The 19,868-nt window shown below is 34.0% G+C and overlaps 1 protein-coding gene across 1 annotated transcript in view; it reads left to right on the top strand.

Moving 5' to 3' along the window:
• Positions 1 to 77: 77 nt before the first annotated feature.
• LOC107442822 (vacuolar protein sorting-associated protein 4B) overlaps positions 78 to 19,868 on the top strand; it is a 105,112-nt gene continuing 85,321 nt past the window's right edge. Inside the window, exon 1 of the mRNA XM_087166909.1 lies at positions 78 to 510. Within this exon, the coding sequence (XP_087023035.1) occupies positions 505 to 510 (6 nt within the window). The 5' untranslated portion in view covers positions 78 to 504. The remainder of the gene's footprint in view (positions 511 to 19,868) is intronic.

Raw genomic sequence — 19,868 nt, 5'->3', positions numbered from 1 at the left:
TAAAAGTTGTTAATTATTTTTTGTGTAAGCTAAAAGCTAACTTTTGATTTCTTTTAAAACTGCTGAGTTGCCATAGCAACGGAATAAGAAATGATCGTCTGAAAATTATTATATAAATAAAATGTTGTTCTTTTTTACTAGAAGTTTTATTATTTAATCAGATTTATTATTCAGAGAAGTAGAGAACGACAGAATATTTTACTTTCTGATAGAGTCTCGTAACATTTTGGTGACCTGAGGACGTGATATTAAGAAGTAATCCGAACTTGCATATGGAATTCTAATACAATGGATAAAATTCAAGAACAACGGAAGATTGTTCGAAGCTCCTTCACTCGGTTAAGTAATCAAATTTAAACAAAATAAAATCAGACGAAACCAAGGATTGGATAGACGTTAAAGCTGAATTTGAAGCGCTGAAAATAAAGAAAGAAGAACTTCAAAAGTTGGATAACGAATTCTTGGAACTTATGCAGCAGTCCGATAATATTACAAAAGAAGAAAATGAAAGTGAGTTAATTTTTGATTAATGTAATAATTATTATAAAGTTAAAACAATATTTGACGAATATTTTAAAGAGCTTAATGAAGAAAATTCATCGATAAACTTAGAACAGCCGAATCGTAAATTCAAACTTCCTAAAATTGAGCTTGCCAAATATGACGGTAGCAGGGCCGGATTAAAGCTTGGCGGGACCCTAAGCTTTTGAAAATGATGGGGCCCTTATAAGTTCAATTCGATTTCTATACACTTAAAGTAAATTGACTTGTTTTTCACTGCTGAGTACTAACATTATGTTATAAAAAGAATCGTAGAACCATTCTTTTATTGCAAATATTTTTTGAACGAGGAAAAATGAGTTACAACAGAAACACATTTTAAGATCATAAGCACAGAATAAAAATTTGGAAGGACCATTTTATAATTAACAGTTTTTTTTTTTCATTATTTGCAATTTTAAATGATTTTTTTGCAAATTTTTTCCTCAACTTCTTTTTTTTTCTTTTTTTTTTACTTTAAATTTTGCTTTGCTGCTCAAAATCTATAAGACTTAAAAACATGAAATTATGAAGGTGTGTAGAAAATATGCAAGGAGTTTAGAAAGAATACAAGAAAATACAATTTGATTATTAGTTTTATTTCTTCAAAAACGTCTTTGAACAACCGACTTAATTTTAAGTTCATAGCTACCAATCTTCAACTCCGTAGCCTTGTAATTTTGAACCCAATCCAGAAGACAAGGGAACTCCTGGATCAGGAATTCATTTATGAGAACTTTGTGACCCCAACAGATTTAACTTGCACCAGTCTCCATTTTATGCACGGGTATTCTTCGGCCAGCTAGATTAAAACTCCTATTCTCCCGAACACGAGCCCCAACGCCCTACCTACCAGGCTATCCCGTCTAAATTATTAGTTTATTTTATGCCATTCATTGAATAGCCGATCCAATTTCGAGTTTATGACTACTAATGTTCAACTCCGCAGCCTTGTAACTTTGAACCCAATCCAGTAGACAAGAGAACTCCAGGATCAAGCATTGGAAGAAATTTTCGCCTTCGTGGAGGACGTTTTGCTGGAACTAACTCCGCATTTGAGTTATATTGAGAGGATAACAACGAAACCCTCCCACAGTTAGTCTAACAGCAAGGGGACTCTAACCCATGATCCGTCTGCCACTGAGGATATTCGATGTCAGCACTGTGGTCGGTGCGAGCCATTTCTGCAAAATCGTATCAACCAGCCATCACTGGGATTTGAACCCGGTTCACCTCATTCGGAGGCGAAAGACATTTTTCAGTATTAAGAAATAAAAGCTTAAAACTGTCATCTGCTGGATTAGAACCCACGATCTCTAGGTTCTGCGTTAGATTTCATAATCATCAGCCTCAAATATACACACCTGCCTTGTGGGTTTTATTTATTTATATAAATTTAATAAATTAAGAGTCATTTGAATGTTCTTTATGTTAAACTATTAGACACGCATTTTTTCCCCTTAAATTTTGCGAGGAAAAAAAATGAGATGTCAAAATATAAGACCTTCTGAAATTTTATGAAAAACACATTTGTTTGCATGCTGCAATACAGTATCTTTTATGAAATGTGATCCATGGTACTGACCGCACTGAGAAAAAAATAATTAATTTTTCTCCATGCATTATTTTGTGTTATACTACTTTCGCCTTAACTATCTATACATAAAATACTAAAAATGGACCTTAGCATTGAATGTCAAATTCAGTTTTGGAAATAAAGCGATTTTCTTACACTTTGACTTCTACACTTATTTTAAACATTAAAATAGCAGACAAATGATTTTTATAAAACAAAGCAATTAAACTAAGTATAACAAATTCATTTAATTTTCTTCTCTATATCTAAATAAATATTTCAATACTATGAATTTAGAAATATTAAGCAATTAGTAATTAATGCCTTACATTTTATTTACATAAAAAGTGTGTATTTTTAGAAAAAAAAGTTTTTTTTTATATATTCCTGATTTTGGTACAATTCTCAATCAGTAAATTTTCTCTTTTTCTAATGCATTAGATAAGAATAAATTATAATGATCTAGCGATGGTGTACTTGTAAAAAATAAGCCATGTTGACTAACGAAGCAATATAGAGGATGCTACAAGGATAAAAATGAATGCACCAGCACCCCCCCATACCCTAGCTAGCTGTTAAATACCTCCTTACCCTCGTTTATAATCGAAGCAAATTTTTCAATTTTATGAAATATACAAATACTATTTTTTTTTATTCTTCTTCTAAGCCCTACACCCTGGTTAGAGCGGTAATATTAATACTGTTAGTAGAAAAAAAAATCATTTTACAAGCTGAAATTCTTTAATTGATGTTTATGATAAAAATATTTCGTCATTACTTTCGCTTTCTTTTTGCACCAGCATGAAGAATGCCTGGGCAGATTTTAAGTGCATTTGTTACATTTTTGTGCAAGAATAAAGATTATCATTTATGTAAATATTTGGCTCTCATTTTTAAGAATTTATTAAAGAGTCTATTAAATATCAGAGAGAATAAATGTGACAGGTTAAAAGTATCAGCTCAGCTCTTGATGGTGTACCGTGGCTAGGATGTGAAAGAGCAATAGCCCCGGGCATCCAGCGAAACAAACACACTAAAGCTTTATATCAATTAACAATTAGTTTTAGATATTTGCAACTATAGAATAATTATTTTTATTTTAGAATGAATTGCTTTAAAAGACAAATATCTGTTAATGTTTAATATTTAATCAATAAAAAAGCATAACCCAAATGGAACTCTAACGAATTGCCCCTGATAAATTTTGTGACAGAAGAAAAAATTAAAGCCTGCTAGATTTTTGGATTTTAGAAACACCTTCTAGTTTTACTATTTAAACTAATTGGTTTCGATGTCTTTCTCCCCGCCTGTCAATTTATGACCAGAAATCATACAAAGGGGTGTTTCAGTTTCGGTGGATATTCCTTATTTCTGAAGTAAGGCAAAATAGTCCAAGGCAATTTAAAGAAGCTAAAAAACATTTCCCACAGTGTAAAGTGAGTCGGCTATTTGAAAACTCTGTGGATGGTAGCTACGAAAGCAGAGATATTTACTTCACTCGAAAGAGCATTTATTGCTCTTTTGGTTGGAAAATTGAAGACAATTATTTTATATTTTTAAACACTTCGATTAAATTTTGAGAAGCGTCCGCCAATGTAAAAAAGAAAAGAAATGTATTTTGGGGCTCCAGCTCTGAATGAAACTTTTAAAAAAAAGAAGAAAAAAGTGGGATGTGGGGGCCCTTGCCATCTCGGGGCCCCAAGCTGCAGCTTATTTAGCTTACATGTAAATCCGGCCTTGGACGGTAGTATAAAAGGCTGGTTATTATTTTGGTCAATGTTTAAGAAAATGCATGACGATCCAACTTTAGATATTGGCGACAAATTTCAATATCTTATGCAGTGTACAATTGACAATTCTCGTACGAGAGAACTTGTTTTAAGTTATCCAGCTACAGTCGAAAATTACCCAAAAGTAATTGAAAGTTTTAAAAGTAGATTCGGCAAGGATGATGTTTTAGTTGAATTTTACATTCGAGAACTCTTGTCTTTAGTGATGCAAAACTCTAAATCTCAAATGTCTATTTCGCTTTCTTCCCTATATGACCAAATAGAATCACAATTAAGGGCTTTGGAATCATTAGGTATAACCACTAAAATGTATGATGCAATTTTATTCCCGTTAGTGGAGCCATATATTCCTGAGGAGCTTCTCAGAGTGTGGCAAAGACAGTCGAAAATTGGCGACACTCCGAAAGATAGACTTGATGGTCTGATGTCATTTATGAGAAGTGAGGTAGAAAGTGAACAGAGAATTTCGATGACTGTTGGCGGTTTTTACTTCAAGAAGCCTAAATTGACGAAAGACAAAATTGATGCACTTTACTTATCGCCAAATGCGCAAGTAGTACCAACTGCAAACGATTTATTTTCTGGTTACCAGAAAAAATAAAAGTTAACCAATTGTATTTTTGCCAAAAAGTACATGAAAGTAACGATTGTTTTTTGACAAGTAGGATGTCTTATGAAGAAAAACTAGAAAAGATAAAACAAGAAAAAGCTTGCTTTTGCTGTCTTAAGGTAGGACACCGATCAAGAGCGTGTAAAACATTTGTAAAGTGCATCAATTGTGGAAAAAAATATTGGGCTGTGATGTGCGCTGAGCTCAAAATTAACCAGAAGTCAAAAGAAGAACAGAGAAATGACAACGAAAAAACTTCTTTATCTAGTACAAGCTGTTCTGGAGACGTTCTTTTACAAACTTTATTAGTGAAGTTAAAATCAAACACCAAAGAACGGGCTGTTCGTGCGATTATTGACAGTGGCTCACAGCAGTCGTATATTCTAAAAGAAACAGTCACTAAAAATGGGTTATATGGAAAAAGGCTCAAAAGATTTGACACATATTTTATTTGGAGGTTCCACTATACAGAATGAATTTCACAAATGCTACTACATAACAGTTGCAGACTTGAAAGATAATTACAACTGTACATTTCAAGTTCTGGATCAGAATGTTATTTACGGAAATTTGCCAAGATTACGAAAAGGACCTTGGTTGAAAGATCTGAAAATTTGGATAACAGATTACGGTGAATGCCAACCGGAAATTGAATTACTCATTGGAGCTGACATTTGTGGACAACTTTTTACTGGAAACATGTATGAACTGGAATGTGGTTTAACGACTATAGAAACAAAATTAGGCTGGATCATTGGGGAGAATTCCAAAAGAAACAGAAAATGGATTTGCAAGTCTCATCACAAATTCACTCCTTTCTCAGACCTGCAGCATAGCAAAACTATGGGATATTGACATTTTAGGTATAGGAGATCCTATAGAGGCAAAGTCAAGAAAAGAGTTAGAGATAGCAGCATTTGATTATTTTCAGAAAACAGTCACGAAGACTGAAAATGGGCGTTTCGAAGTTCATTTGCCATGGCTGGAAACTAAAGATTATCTCCAGCAAAATAAGTCCGTCGCTGAAGGAAGATGCATTTCAACTTCAATGAAGCTCAAAGCTGAAGGCAAATACGAAGATTATGATGCAGTTTTTAAGGAAATGGAAGACTCTAAAACAATCGAATTGGTGCCAGAATCTGAAATTGAGGAAGCTCACATGAAAAAGGTTTTCCTTCGTTGAACGACTGTCTTGAAAAGGGACCTAATCTTTAAGAATATACCACCATTGTTAATGAGGAATTCGGATGGACAACATTGGTGTAGTATTAGACATTAAAAAGGCCTTCGTGCAAATTTCTGTTGTTAAAGAAGATCGAGACTTCCTTCGTTTCCTCTGGTGGGAAGATTTCAAAAGAAAAAATTTAAGATATTCAGACACAATAGAGTAGTTTTTGGACTTACGTGTAGTCCTTTCCTTATTTTGTCTGCAGTAATAAATGCAATTCTAGAAGCAGGTCCATCAGATATTAAAGACACTGCTGATAGTTTAAAAAAGTCTTTTTATGTTGACAATTGCATAACTTCAGTACCTAGTCAACACAAGCTTGAGAAATTTATTCAGGAATCAACCCAATTGTTACATAGTGCATGTTTTGATCTCAGAGGATAGGAATACTCCCACGACAATTCCAATGTTGAAAAGTCTACTCATGTGTTGGGATTACTCTGGGACGAACAGCATCTTTTGCGATTTGAACAATATTAAAGAAGTGAAACCTATTCTAACAAGAAGATGTGTTTTGGCTACAGTTCAAAAGATTTTTGATCCTCTTGGAATTCTGTGAAGCTTTTGCAACTTAATGAAGCCTTTGCAACTTGAAACATTGAAGGAAGAAGATGTAAAAACTCTTTGCACTTTTATTGACAACGACGGAATTAAGACAAAAATCAGCAGAAGAAATGATGATAATAATTTTTTGTGCCCGATTGTTCTTCCTTCAAAACATGAGATTGTTGATAAATTGATACTCGAGAGACACTTGAAGTCTTTACATGCTGGAGTACAATTTGGGTTGGCTGATACTAGACAACACTTTTGGATCTTTGAGAGAGAGAAAAACCATCCAAAGAGTGATCTTGAAATGTGTTCGATGCAGGAGACATGATTCAATTGGAGTGGAATCTGTGCCAACACCCTTACCAGAAGACAGAATTCGCGATTCTTTGGTATTTGAAGTTTCTGGGGTAGATTTAGCAGGCCAGCTTCATTTGAAAGATGGCAAAAAAGCTTGGATTCTCCTGTTTACTTGCGCCGTATATCGAGCCGTGCATCTGGAACTCATTCAAAGCCTGTCAACAAGCTGCGTTCATGAGATTCATTGCTCGACGAGGACGGTGCAAAATAATGTATAGTGACAATGGAAGTAATTTCGCTGGAACGGAAATCTGTTGAAATCAATTGATTGGGAGAAAATCATTAATGATGCTTCAATATTCAGGATACAGTGGAAATTCAACCCACCCACTCCAGCATGGTGGGGTGGATAATAGGAGAGAATCGTTCAAATGATTAAAAAATTACTAAGAAGAGTTTTAGGAAAAGCCTGACTCATGTATGAAGAAATGTCAACTATTTTGTGCGATGTGAAAGCTGTTATCAACGGCAGGCCTCTTACCTACATTTCAGAAGATTCAAAGGACTTACTCCCACTCACCCCATCAATGTTCATTCAAGATATACGAGCCATCGGTGTACCAGATTTGGATCACATAGATACTGCTAACATCACAAAAAGATGGAGATATCAACGATTTTTAAGAGCCACCTTTCGAAAAAGGTTCAGGGACGAGTACTTTAGTCTTTTGGTCCAAAAACCGCTCAAGAATAAACATCTAATACGAGATTTAAAATCTGGTGATATTGTTTTGATATGCTACGATAATAAGAAACGAATCGATTGGCCCTTGGGAAAAATCATTTCCACATTCCCGGAAAAAGACAACCATGTTCGAGTGGTAAGAGTAAAAACAGCTAATGGAGAAGTTGATAGACCTGTACAAAAAATTTATCCATTAGAGGTATCCCATCATGATCCACTGTTTAAGAAGAAGTCATTTAATGAAACTTTTGAAAATCAGTCCAACGTTCTAGAAATAACGAAACCAGAAGATGTTGATATATGTACAGTCCGCAAAACAAAAAAGATATCACCCTGAATAACTTTCGTTCTAATGATCACGAACTAATCGTTCTAAATTCACGAACTAACCCCCCCGTATTCACCGTTGACTCTGACCTAACGCGTAACTCCCAGTTCCAAAACCCCCGGTTTGGAAACTTCGATCGAGAGTTCAAAAGCGATTCCACCATTATTTTTTGACCGTCGGTTTCTTACCCCCGTATTCACCGTTGACTCTGACCTAGCGCGTAACTCCCAGTTCCGAAACCCCCGGTTCGGAAACTTTGACCGACAGTTCAAAAGCGATTCCACCATTATTTTTTGACCGTCGGTTTCTCAACTGCGGGTTACTTGACCGGCAGTTACAGGCGGTAGATTTATAGCCGTATTAACAGCGTTTATTTTCAATTTTCGTTGCTATTTTTTTATAAAAAATTTCTATTAAAAGAAGAAAAAAAGATTGCATCGAGTAATTAAATTTGAATCTCTCTTTTACTGGTCAAATAAAAAATATGTTTAGTTTCGTTTTCCTAACTGACTTGTATTGATGAGCAAAAGGATCCGAGCTTTATTATTATGAATTTAGATATTTTATTATTATGGATATCATAAAGCCGCAATCAACCATAGAAATGTAACTGAAATTCAATTAAAAATACTTTTATTTCACACAATTATTTAATACGTTTATTTTACACTATGATCAAGGGGATTATGCTAACATCATCATCATACTTATTCGCGTATTTTTAATCTTTTTTTTTTCTTCCCCTTCATAACATATTATCGATAACTTAAACCATTGAAAAGATTTTTTTTTTTTTTAATTTTAAATGAAATTGTATATAATAAACTTCTTAGTACAGATAAGCATAAATCAACACATTCATATTATTCAGAAGTTATAAATGACTACTATTGTGCTGCCATTAAGATGATAAGAGAGAATCGACGTCGGTGATATGGTGAATAAGATAACAATTTTTTTAAAGAAAAATGTCATAATCGGAACAAATATTCCGAAACTTTAAAATTTAAAAAAAATTTTATGCCTTTAAAAATTTTATTATTTAGATAATTGTACATGGAAATATATCAGTTATATAATATATATATATATATATATATATTATGCCCCATATGTCATAAAGTAGTCAGGCTATATATAAAAAATTATAACTAAAGACGGGCATTTTAATTTCATATAGTTTTAAGCAATAAATCTCTTCCAAATGATCCTATTTTTTTGAAATATTCAGCAGATTATTTTATGCTTATAAAATTCTAAATTTCCTGATTTGCAAAGTTATTTGATGCAAATTATTGTGTAGTTAAAATGTTACCTCGGATCAAAATTTGCATTGATTAAGTAATATTTATTTCAGCATAATTTCTAATATATATTTAAAATAATGTATATATTTTTAAATTTAATTAATAGCTTTATTTTATGGATTAAAAAAAAATTTTAAATTCTTTTCGTTATCTTCATATCTAAATATTGCACATTATTTTGGAAGTTCAACTCTAAACTATTTTTATTTTTGTGCAAGATCTATCATCTCGATAGATATTATCGAAATCTAAAAACATTTAATGAATTATATTCTTTTTTAAATTTTATATTTATTTCAAGTATCGATTGTTTTCTTTCTTTAAAAAAAATAAGTAAAAGTTAGTTAAATTATTTACAATATTCTTACTTAAACTATTCATTTGAATTATTAAAGCCGCAATCTTTATTATCCACGACTTTTTTTTTTCGAGTGAAAAATTATTTAAGTGCTGTAGCGACTGCTAATAATAATTTGAGAAATATAAATAGTATCTTCTGTAGAAGATATTAACTCAAGAAAATTTAATTTTCATTTTATTAATAAGCATTTATTTGATATATATGAATTATAGTTACATCTAGTTAAAAAAATGATCTTATTAAACATAAAAAAAGCAACTGAGCATCAAAATAAAGTGTTATTTAATTTTCATTTTATTAATATATTTTCATTTTATTAATATTATGGTATGCTATTTTTTTGAAGGCAAGGCAAAGATATAAATTAATTATAGTTGCATCCAGTGAAAAATTGACCTCATTGAACATAAGCAACCGAACATCAAAAGTGTTATTTTTGAAAACATAAATAAATAAAAAAATCTCCTTCTTCATATCAGCGTTTGCTCAAACCGGGGAAATCTGTAGGTCAAAAATACAAAATAAGAATCGAAATTCAAAACAATTAAAATTATCAAACGAAAAAGAGCAGAAATATAAAAAATACCGACGAAGAAAACGAAGTAAATGAGCAAACACTCGTTTACTGCGCATGCCCGGTTACTCTAACCGGGAATACCTTCAGGTTAAAGTTACTTAACTCTGGGTTAGAGTAACTGGCAGTTACGTACACGGTGAAATGAAATTTTGGACTCTAACCTAGAGTTGCTCTCATAAAACCTGTTTTGAACTCTGACTGAGGGTTAGGGTCAATGGTGAATACGGGCGTTAAAGTTACTTAACTCTGGGTTAGAGTAACTCGCAGTTACGTACACGGTGAAATGAAATTTTGGACTCTGACCTAGAGTTGCTCTCATAAAACCTGTTTTGAACTCTGACTGAGGGTTAGGGTCAATTAGGTTACGAAATCAAACACAAAAACGTACTTTCTTTGAATAAACATACACTTTTTTTTTTTTTACATATTTGGAATCTAGACACTTGAAATAGGGGGTATTAAATTGGGTCGCAATAAAGGTTTATATATTTGGCGATAGTCCAGAAAACCGCCAAAATAAATCGCCAGCGCAAATGAATATTTTAAGACAACCCATTTACTAATTCAAAAGACGAATGCTTAATTTTACTAGGTTGCTAGGCAACCAAGCTCTGACTGTAAAAAAATTGAAATAATGTTCTGTGATTGCTGAAAGAGGTTTAATTAATTGTTAATAGAAAATATCTCGAAGTTTCTAGGCAATAGACAATTTTTAAGCTGATTTCTGTCCAAAAAGCAAAAAAATTTTTTAATTTAATCTTCTTTGAAAGGAAAACTTGAATCAATTTATAAATTATGTATGATTTTCTAAGTTTTTAGAATTTAAATACATGAACTTTTTATCTGATATTATTTACATTATGTTATTTTTGCTATATTTATTCGAGGATTTCATACTAAAATCAAATTAACATAACTTATTATAGCTATATAAAAAATTTTAGGGATAATCATTTTTACAGCTTTAATCGAGTCTTCTAGGCAAGAAAGTTTGAAGAAAAAAAAAAGTACTTGAAAAATAAAATGTAGATTATATAGTAATTCGAATGCACATTCAGAAGTTTTTCTATAATTTACGATATTTCTTTTTTATGTAACTCAAAGAATTGCAGAATGTTTAGTGGCATTTTAAAAACATTGAAATATGTTATGTTTAAGAATAAGAAATTGAAATAATATGTTGTATATTGTATGATTCATTGTTTAAAAAATCGCTTCATTCTGCTAGATATTTAGGTTACATGGTTTTCTTTGGATAACGATGATTAGCAAATAGCATCCTCAAGTTTCGATACATTCTGAAACTTACATTCGCAAATTCACCATAAAATGTCGCACAGCATATTTCTCAATTACGATAAGCTACATTTACCACCAAATACTGCTAACATAATTATTTTTGTTTTCTTATATATATGTGTTACTCTCTTTTTAAACAGAGCTCTTAAGATACTGAAATGGGGGTACAGAAACTTAAAAGATAAAATATTTAATTTCATTAACTCAAAATATCTGGTCTCAAAATGTTAATTTTTAAGTTAAATATATCTTTTACAATATTGATGCTCTTACGTTTTTAAAGACCACATGAATCCTGTTAAAATATTAAAATGCATATGTTTACTTTAACGAGTGTAAAATGCTTATCAAAATAATGATCAAGACCCAAATGTAAAACAGCATAATTGACGAAAAAAACTCAAATGGCTTCAAAACATATGAAGAGGGAAGTAAAAGTCGACATGTTTCGAGCGTTTAAAGTAAGCGCCCATTCTCAAGACTTGTCAGGCTTAAATAACTTGTGACTTTTATTATTGGACGATCAAAACATGTCCATTTTTATTATCATCTATTATTTTCTAAAATCAATGAAGTTTTTATACTTTCGATTCAGTTTCTTGGGATTATCCATTTAGTTACACAACATATTAAATTATTTCACTCGATATTAAAATAAGTTTTACACAAGTTATAGGCACAAGTTCTTAGATTAAAAAAATAATAATTCACTACTTTGTAAAAAAATCAATGCAGTAAAAGAAAAAAATGTTTTTTTTGCTGCAACCTTAACATTTTGAATTAAGGACATAAAAAAATTCCGTTTACAATTTAAATTTCAAAAGTCGAATGTGAAAATGGAATGTCCCCTAGTACCAGGAATCGAAATTAAATAGTTACAAGGACAATTATTTCAAACAAGTTAGCGTTTCCGTTTTACTCGAAGTTGTTCGAAAAGGCATTTTTTATATATCGATTCCAAAGTTTATTCTACATATATTTTAGGGTATACTTTCGGAGTATTTCGATCGAGTTTTTTTTGCACCCTTATTTGCTTAAAATTATTAAATAATTTGCTTAAAATAAATTATTCAAGCTACATGATTTAATGCATTTATAGTATAATAGTAAACGGGGCTTCCACCGCATATCCTTAACCTTAGAACCGCTATCATTAAATAAATGGAATAAGCTTAGATAAATGATAAAAGTTAATTTTTTCCTCGTTTTAATTTTCAAGGAATAATATGCTTCGCTCAAACAGATTTCATTCTGGAAATAGCGAAATTATTGAGTAGGTCCCTTGAAGCAATATCATTTTTATCCTCTTTTGACGAAATATAGAAAAAAATGGTTTTCGCAGTTTCTGTAAAAAGTATGTTAGCCTTCTTGCCACTTTTTTTTTTTTAAACATAAGTTCGGAAATTGCATATTTCTTATAGCATTTTTTTAAAATCAGATGACTCTAAAATTGGCACGGCGTCTGAATCTTCTTACAAATTTCAATTTTTAGTATTTCCTGCCTAATAAAATAGGGCATTTTCCTAATAACAAATTATACTACAATAATATCTTGGGAATCGTGCTAAAGTAAAAAATTAAACGAAATAGTTTAGTTTATTATCAGGAAAAAAATCTACTTGGTATCATAAAGAAAGAGTAAAAGATATAATGAAATAATTAGTCAATCACACGTCGTCAGATAATTAAAAATTTAATTTCACAATTAAGATGTTAGGACGACATTTAAGATACTGAGATATTTTAAGACGTTTAAAAATTTTGGCTACGTATTCGACAGCTTTTTATGTTCGGTATCTTTACTCTTTGTAGTGACTTATAAAACATCAATACTACTTTAGATAATCTATGTTGAAGTCACAAGAGAAAAAAAAAAAGTCAATCAATAATTTATATTCTTTTTTCGAAAAAAAAATTACATGCTTAGTAAATAATCAGCTGTTTTGCATTAAATAATTTTAAACAGCAGAATGTTTTTAATTTCTTAACAAGGTTTTATTCTTAGCTAGCAGACAATTATTCTTTCAAAAAAAAATAATTTAAATTAAAAACTATAATTTAAAAAGGAACTTTACTTTAAAGAAAACCTAAATTAAAGTACTAAACAAATTTATTAGTATATTAATGAAGAAATAATAAACGTAAAAGTGTAAAGAATAAGATTTTCAAAAATGTTAAAATTCAATTAAATGGTAAAATAGTTCTGCGAAGCACTTCCGGAAATTTATTTTAAGATTAAGACGATATAGGGTAAACCAACCAGTGAAGGAACGTTTCATAGATATTTTTTAAAAATAAGATTTTAGACGTTTTAATTTAGATTGATTGGTAACAGTAGCTTACTAACTAACAATAGGAAGTCATCTAACAATGCATTGAGTTACCTGGTCTTTGAGTCTTCTCTGGAAAAAGTTTTGAATTTGTTAGTATCTGTTCAAAGCCTTGTTTCTTTGACAAAATTATAAGGTCAGTGTTTGTAGTTATCAGTTTAAAGTACAATTAATTGCATGTAATAATGCTTTTTTTCTCATTGTGAAAAAGAGAATTCAAAATATGGTTATTGAAGTTACGTTTTATTTATTTTAAGCATCATAACATAAGCAAGTACTGAGATTACGGGGGTGTTTATAGGCTGGATTACCAAACGATGAAAACCCAATGAATGAACAAGTGTTCCTTTACTGGGATTTTTTCAAGTTAATGAAAATAAAAGAAATTTTTTAATTTTCTTGTAATTTTAGTCATATTATACATCAAAATTATGTTAAAAATACAAAAAAAAATCCTCTGGAAATAGATTTCCCAGTGAATGAACAGTATGTGTGAAATATGATTTTGCATGGATAATTAGTAGTTCTGCAATATAGAGGACACCTAAAATTCAGTTAAATGTTTGTATAAGTTTCGGTGACGGGAATATAAGACGTCAAATGAAACAATATGACAATGAAACATCCTCTTTAATAGTAAAAGATAACAAACCATCAAGAAACTCACAAACTCCAATTAACAGGTTATTCGCTAAAAAACATTTAAAAGTTGTTATTAAAAGAACAATTAAAACTTAAACTTTCGATTGTAAATATCTCATACTGCAGGTGGGCGTCACCGGGTTGAAGCAGAATATCGGTACGAAGTCTCGGACGCTGCACAACAACCTTCTCGAAGGCAAACTGTTGTCTCCTTAAGTGCTGGACATCAGCCTCTTCACTCCCTGCCTTGGCCGCCGGTATTCATCCGCGCAGGAACTATTCCGGTTCGTCCTCCTACCTTCGGTCTTCGATCCTTCTACTTCGGTTTTTCATGCTATCTCAGCTGTCGCAACCAACAGCCTTTACAGTAGCCCCCTACCAGCGCTAGCGAGACTTTTCCAGCTCATTTATGATACTTTCCCTGAAACTTAACTCGACGGCCTGGTAGTGTCTTAACCTCTTTTGGCATGTCACCAGGCTCTGGGATAGTAGATTCAACCTCTGTAGATTCGCTCATAGCTGTTGATTTGCTTTTAGGAAATATGTCCTGTTCATCACGGGATACATATGCAGGTTTTAGACGATCCACGTTTACCGTACTCTCTGGGCCATGAATAAGAATCCTAAAAACCTTCTCCCCTCGACTCAGCACTTGAAATGGACCTTCGTATGGTGGCTGCAGGCTTTTTTTCAGGACATCGAACCTCAGGAAAACATGACTGCACGACAAAAAGTCTTTACTTACAAAAACTGCTCCATGACCCCGATGTCTGGACTTTACTGGCAGCAACTCCTGCATGGTCTCTTTTAGCTTTCCAACAAAATTTGTGGGATCCGCTGTACCAGTAGACGGACATAAAAATTCTCCAGGCAGTCGTATCGGAGTTCCATAAACCATTTCCGCTGTCGTTGCTTGCAAGTCCTCCTTCCCTGCGGCTCTAAAACCTAAAAGAATGGTAGGTAAAACTCTGGTCCACTGACTTTTACTGTAGGCTCTAATCGCTCCCTTCATCTGTCTGTGAAATCTTTCCACTTGACCATTTCCTGCGGGATGGTAAGGGCTTGTTCGATGACGAGCCGAACCCAGAAACTTAGTCAGTGCATCAATCAGTGAGGCTTCGAACTGTGTTCCCTGATCTGTTGTGATTCGTAGAGGTATTCCAAACCCAGCAATCCATCCAGCATAGAAAGTCTCAGCAACCGATTTGGCCGGTATATCTGCGAGCGGGTAAGCTGCTGGCCACTTGGAAAAACGGTCGACACAAGTAAGACAGTAGCGAAAACCTTCTGATGGCGGCAAGGGACCTACGATGTTGATGTGCACGTGCTCGAACCTGGCATTTGGTGGAACAAATGTACCAAGCTTGCTCTGCGTGTGACGTGTCACCTTAGAACGTTGGCAAGCCAAGCATTGCTGAGCCCATGTCCTAACATCTTTCTTTACACCAGGTCAAACATCTCTTCCACCAACCTTATAGTAGCTTTAGTAAATGGATGTGAAATAGAATGCAGTTTGGAAAAAATGTTTTTTCTGTCCACTTCGGGTACGAATGGTCGAATCCGTTTGGTAGATACATCACAAAACAGCTCCACACCAAGATCACCTATTATGAATGGTTGAAGTACCAAAGATGAGTTACCGGTTTGAGCCAAAATTTCGGCTAGTTCCTGGTTGCCTTTTTGGTTGTTAGCCATTTCTTGAAAATTGATGTGGGAAGGTGTTTCTATGGTAGCAATGTTTACTCTGGACAGCGCATCTGCAACCACGTTATTTATTCCCTTCACGTGTTGAATATCCGTAGTGGCCAATAAAATCCAAATGACGCGATTGTCTTGGCGAACACTTATCTTCCTTTTGTTTAAAGGCATATATAAGCGGCTTGTGGTCAGTGTAGATAGTAAACGGCCGACCTTCTACCATATGCCGAAAGTATTTGACCGCCATGTACGCAGCCAAGAGCTCTCTGTCGTAAGCACTGTACTTTCTTTGAGATGGTGCAAGCTTCTTTGAATAAAAACCAAGTGGTTGCCACTCTTTCTTGATCCGCTGATGCGAAGCAGCACCCATCGCAGTATCTGAAACGTCTACCGCCATCGCCAACTGTGCATTCATGACAGGATGGTACAGCTTGGTTGAATTAGCCAATTCTTTCTTGCTCTTCTCAAACGCAGCAACTGCTACCTCCGACCACTTGATCGCGCTTTTATCATTTTTCTTAGCACCTTTTAAATATTCGTTTAAAATTGCTTGAGTGTGGGCAGCTCTCGGTATGAATCTTCTATGAAAATTCAAGACCGCAAGAAATTGACTCAGCTCTCTAATTGTAACTGGTTGAGGAAAATTAGCAATTGCAGAAACTTTATCAGGAAGCGGAATAATACCCTTTTCTGTTACACAATGCCCTAGGAATTCTACTGAAGACTGTCCCAAGACACATTTGCTTACGTTGAGTGTTACACCATATTCTTTTACCCTCCAAAATCTGAAAAGAGTCTTGCATGTGGGGAACAGGGTACCTATCTGGCACGGTCTCATCATTAAAACGACGAAAATCACTACACGGTCGCCAGTCGCCTTTCTTTTTTTGAACCATGTGTAACGGACTTGCCTAACAGCTCTTGGAAGGCTGACAAACCCCTGATGCTACCAGAAATTTAAACTCTTGTTTTGCAGCTTTCAACTTATCTGGCGATAAACGTCAAGGTTTCGAAAAAATAGGCGGTCCTTTTGTCTGTATCCAATGTTCTACTCCATGCTTAACTTTTCTTGGCGTGACACCTGACCTAATCAGATCAGGAAATTCTGACAACAAATTGTGGAATTTAGAGTTCTCTAAAATTATCTTTACCGTTGAAGCAATCCCAGCATACCGGGTACCTCTTGTTTGCAACTTGGTCAAAGGATCAATTACTGCACCATTTTTGATGTCGACTAATAAACCAAAATTGCGTAAGAAGTCAGCTCCGATAATTGGATGAGGCACGGCAGCGATGATAAAAGGCCAGCTGAACTCTCTTCTGAGTCCGAGGTCTAATTTCAACAGGTGTTGGCCAAACGTTGGAATCGTCGTACCGTTTGCGGCGAACAATTTCATCTGTGAAGAATGGTCACTAGATGCATGAGCAGCACGAGGCATCACAGAGACGTCAGCTCCCGTATCGATGAGATAACGTGAGGATGTAGACTTGTCCGTCAGATAAAGCCGCTGAATCATCGCTTCGCCGTCACCCTTTTGACTGGATGACTGCCTCAGAAGTTTTCCGGTTGGAACGAACAGGGAGGTCGACATTTTGTCACTCGTTGCTTGAATATTATATGATACAAGCAATACTGTGAATTTGCAGACTGTCGGCTTCGGCTAGTAGAGCGTTTCTGACTAGTACTTCTTGACCGGTCACTTGTACGGGCTTCCAACCATGAGAGACGAGCTATGATCTCTGTCAATAAAGACCGTAAATCCGTCTGATCAGTCGAACCAGCAACTACGCTGACTGACTGTACGTTAGTTGTCGTAGCCATAATACCATCCGCTAGCTTGTTCAGGTTATCGTTGGAAATCGCCAAAATCTGTTGAACATTAGTAGGCAACCTCTGCAAAAATAAAGATTTAAGAAGCTCATCGTTAATTCTCGCGCCGGCTTTATTCCGCATTTCCAGAAGCAGTCTTGAAGGACGGCGGTCGTCAAGTTGCACCCCCGAAATCAAATCCCTTAAGCGTTGAGCTTCAGATTCAGCATATTGAGAGCACAATTTTTTTTAAGTGCGGTGAAAGGCTCATCCACTGTTGGACTGATAACAATATCGCTGATAATCGCCAGTTCCTCCGGTTGTAGAGCAGAAACTACGTGGTGAAATTTCGTTGACTCTGTAGTTACTCCAGCAAGAGTGAACAGACTTTCAATTTGTCTGAACCACAATTCTGGATTAGCTCTCCAAAAAGGTGGTGGCTTTACAGTGACACGAGCAATTTGTTGATCAGCAGTTTCCGTAGATTCGGGCATTTTTGGCATTAATCCGAAATGTGTAAGTCCAACAATAGAAGCAATTTGTACTCATGACTTGCCAAATATTTTAAAACTTGAAACGTGCCAGCATTTCTCCGTAATCGATCAACTAGTAGAATTTCCCAAATGCAGTTTGCAGAAACAGAAATATACGTATTCGTTCACAGGTCACCAAGTGTATAAGTTTCGGTGATGGGAATATAAGACGTCCAATGAAACATCCTCCTTAATAGTAAAACAAACCATCAAGTAAAACAACCAATAGTATAACAAACCATCAAGAAACTCACAAACTCCTATTAACAGGTTATTCGTTAAAAATTATTTAAAAGTTGTTATTAAAAGAACAATTAAAACTTAAACTTTCTATTGTAAATATCTCATATTGCAGGTGGGCGTCACCGGGTAGAAACGGAATATCGGTACGAAGTCTTGGACTCTGCACAACAACCTTCAAGGCAAACTGTCATCTCCTTAAGTACTGGACATCAGCCTCTTCCCTCCCTGCCTTGGCCGCCGGTTGTGCTCCTCCGCCGGTATTCATCCGCGCAGGAACTATTCCGGTTCGTCCTCCTACCTTCGGTCTTCGATACGATCCTTCGACCTCGGCTTTTCCTGCTATCTCAGCTGTCGCAACCAACAGCCTCTACAACGTTGTATGAATAGTTCCTGTAACAATTTCATTTCAAACTGCAAATTTAATTGCTAAATTTATCTACAGAATTATAATAATCTATTTATTATTTATCTTTATAAATGTAGTGATTAGTTATTACATCATACCTTAGACACCTTAATAAACTATGATTACTGACTAAATATAACAACTAAATATAATTATAAAAGCTTGAATAGAAAATTTCTTTACAGGCTTTTGTGCCAATAATTAGCTAAATTATTATCTTATTGCGGTCTTTAATGTCCTGACAAGAACTGGTAGGAAAAGTCCATTTAAAGACAATCATCCAGGTGAAAAATGGGTGAAGTTTTTTTTAAGGCGACATCCACCGATAACTCAGTGCAATGCGAGGATAATTTCAAAAAGCAAAACTTCCCTTGGAGAATAATATTCGAAATACTGGTTTTAAGAACTTTAGAAGAATCTTTAGGAGGCTGGCATCCTTTTAGAAAGTGATTGCATTTACCATGAAAACGAAACAAGAGTTGAATAACGGGAAAGATCTTTATCCCTTAAAATTATAAGGATTTATATTCTTAAGTACCTAGGAAAGAAAAAGTACCTCCATTGGTAGTTTTTCCTTACTGAAGAATTCTTTGAGATATTACAGAATCAGTCCCTGCTATATATTTCATTGGAAAAAGCCATTCATGAAATGAAACGATGACCGCAGCAACATTTTACAAATATATTGCAAATGTTTCTACCCATGGCTAATTAAAAATGCTATCAAATTCCCTATTTTGCTTCTTCTGGATAGGTATAAATCTCATATCAATTTGAAACTGAGCAAGTTTTGTTCATCAAAACAAATTTTCTGGTTTAGTTTTTTATCTAATTCATGGAAATCTCCCGTTAGATCTTGAAAACAAAAGAATTGTAAAACAATATTTCGAAAAATTTTGCAGCCATTTTTAAATACGATTTTGAGGCATCAACTGATGAAGTTAAAATGCTTTTATGAAATGCGATATTTTTCCATTCGATGTAGAAAACGTTTAC

Source organism: Parasteatoda tepidariorum, chromosome 1 (genome assembly GCF_982258835.1).
Source record: "Parasteatoda tepidariorum strain Cologne lab strain chromosome 1, Ptep-v5.0, whole genome shotgun sequence".
Classification (NCBI taxonomy): Eukaryota; Metazoa; Arthropoda; class Arachnida; order Araneae; family Theridiidae; genus Parasteatoda; species Parasteatoda tepidariorum.
This window is presented reverse-complemented; position numbering and strand designations above follow the sequence as displayed.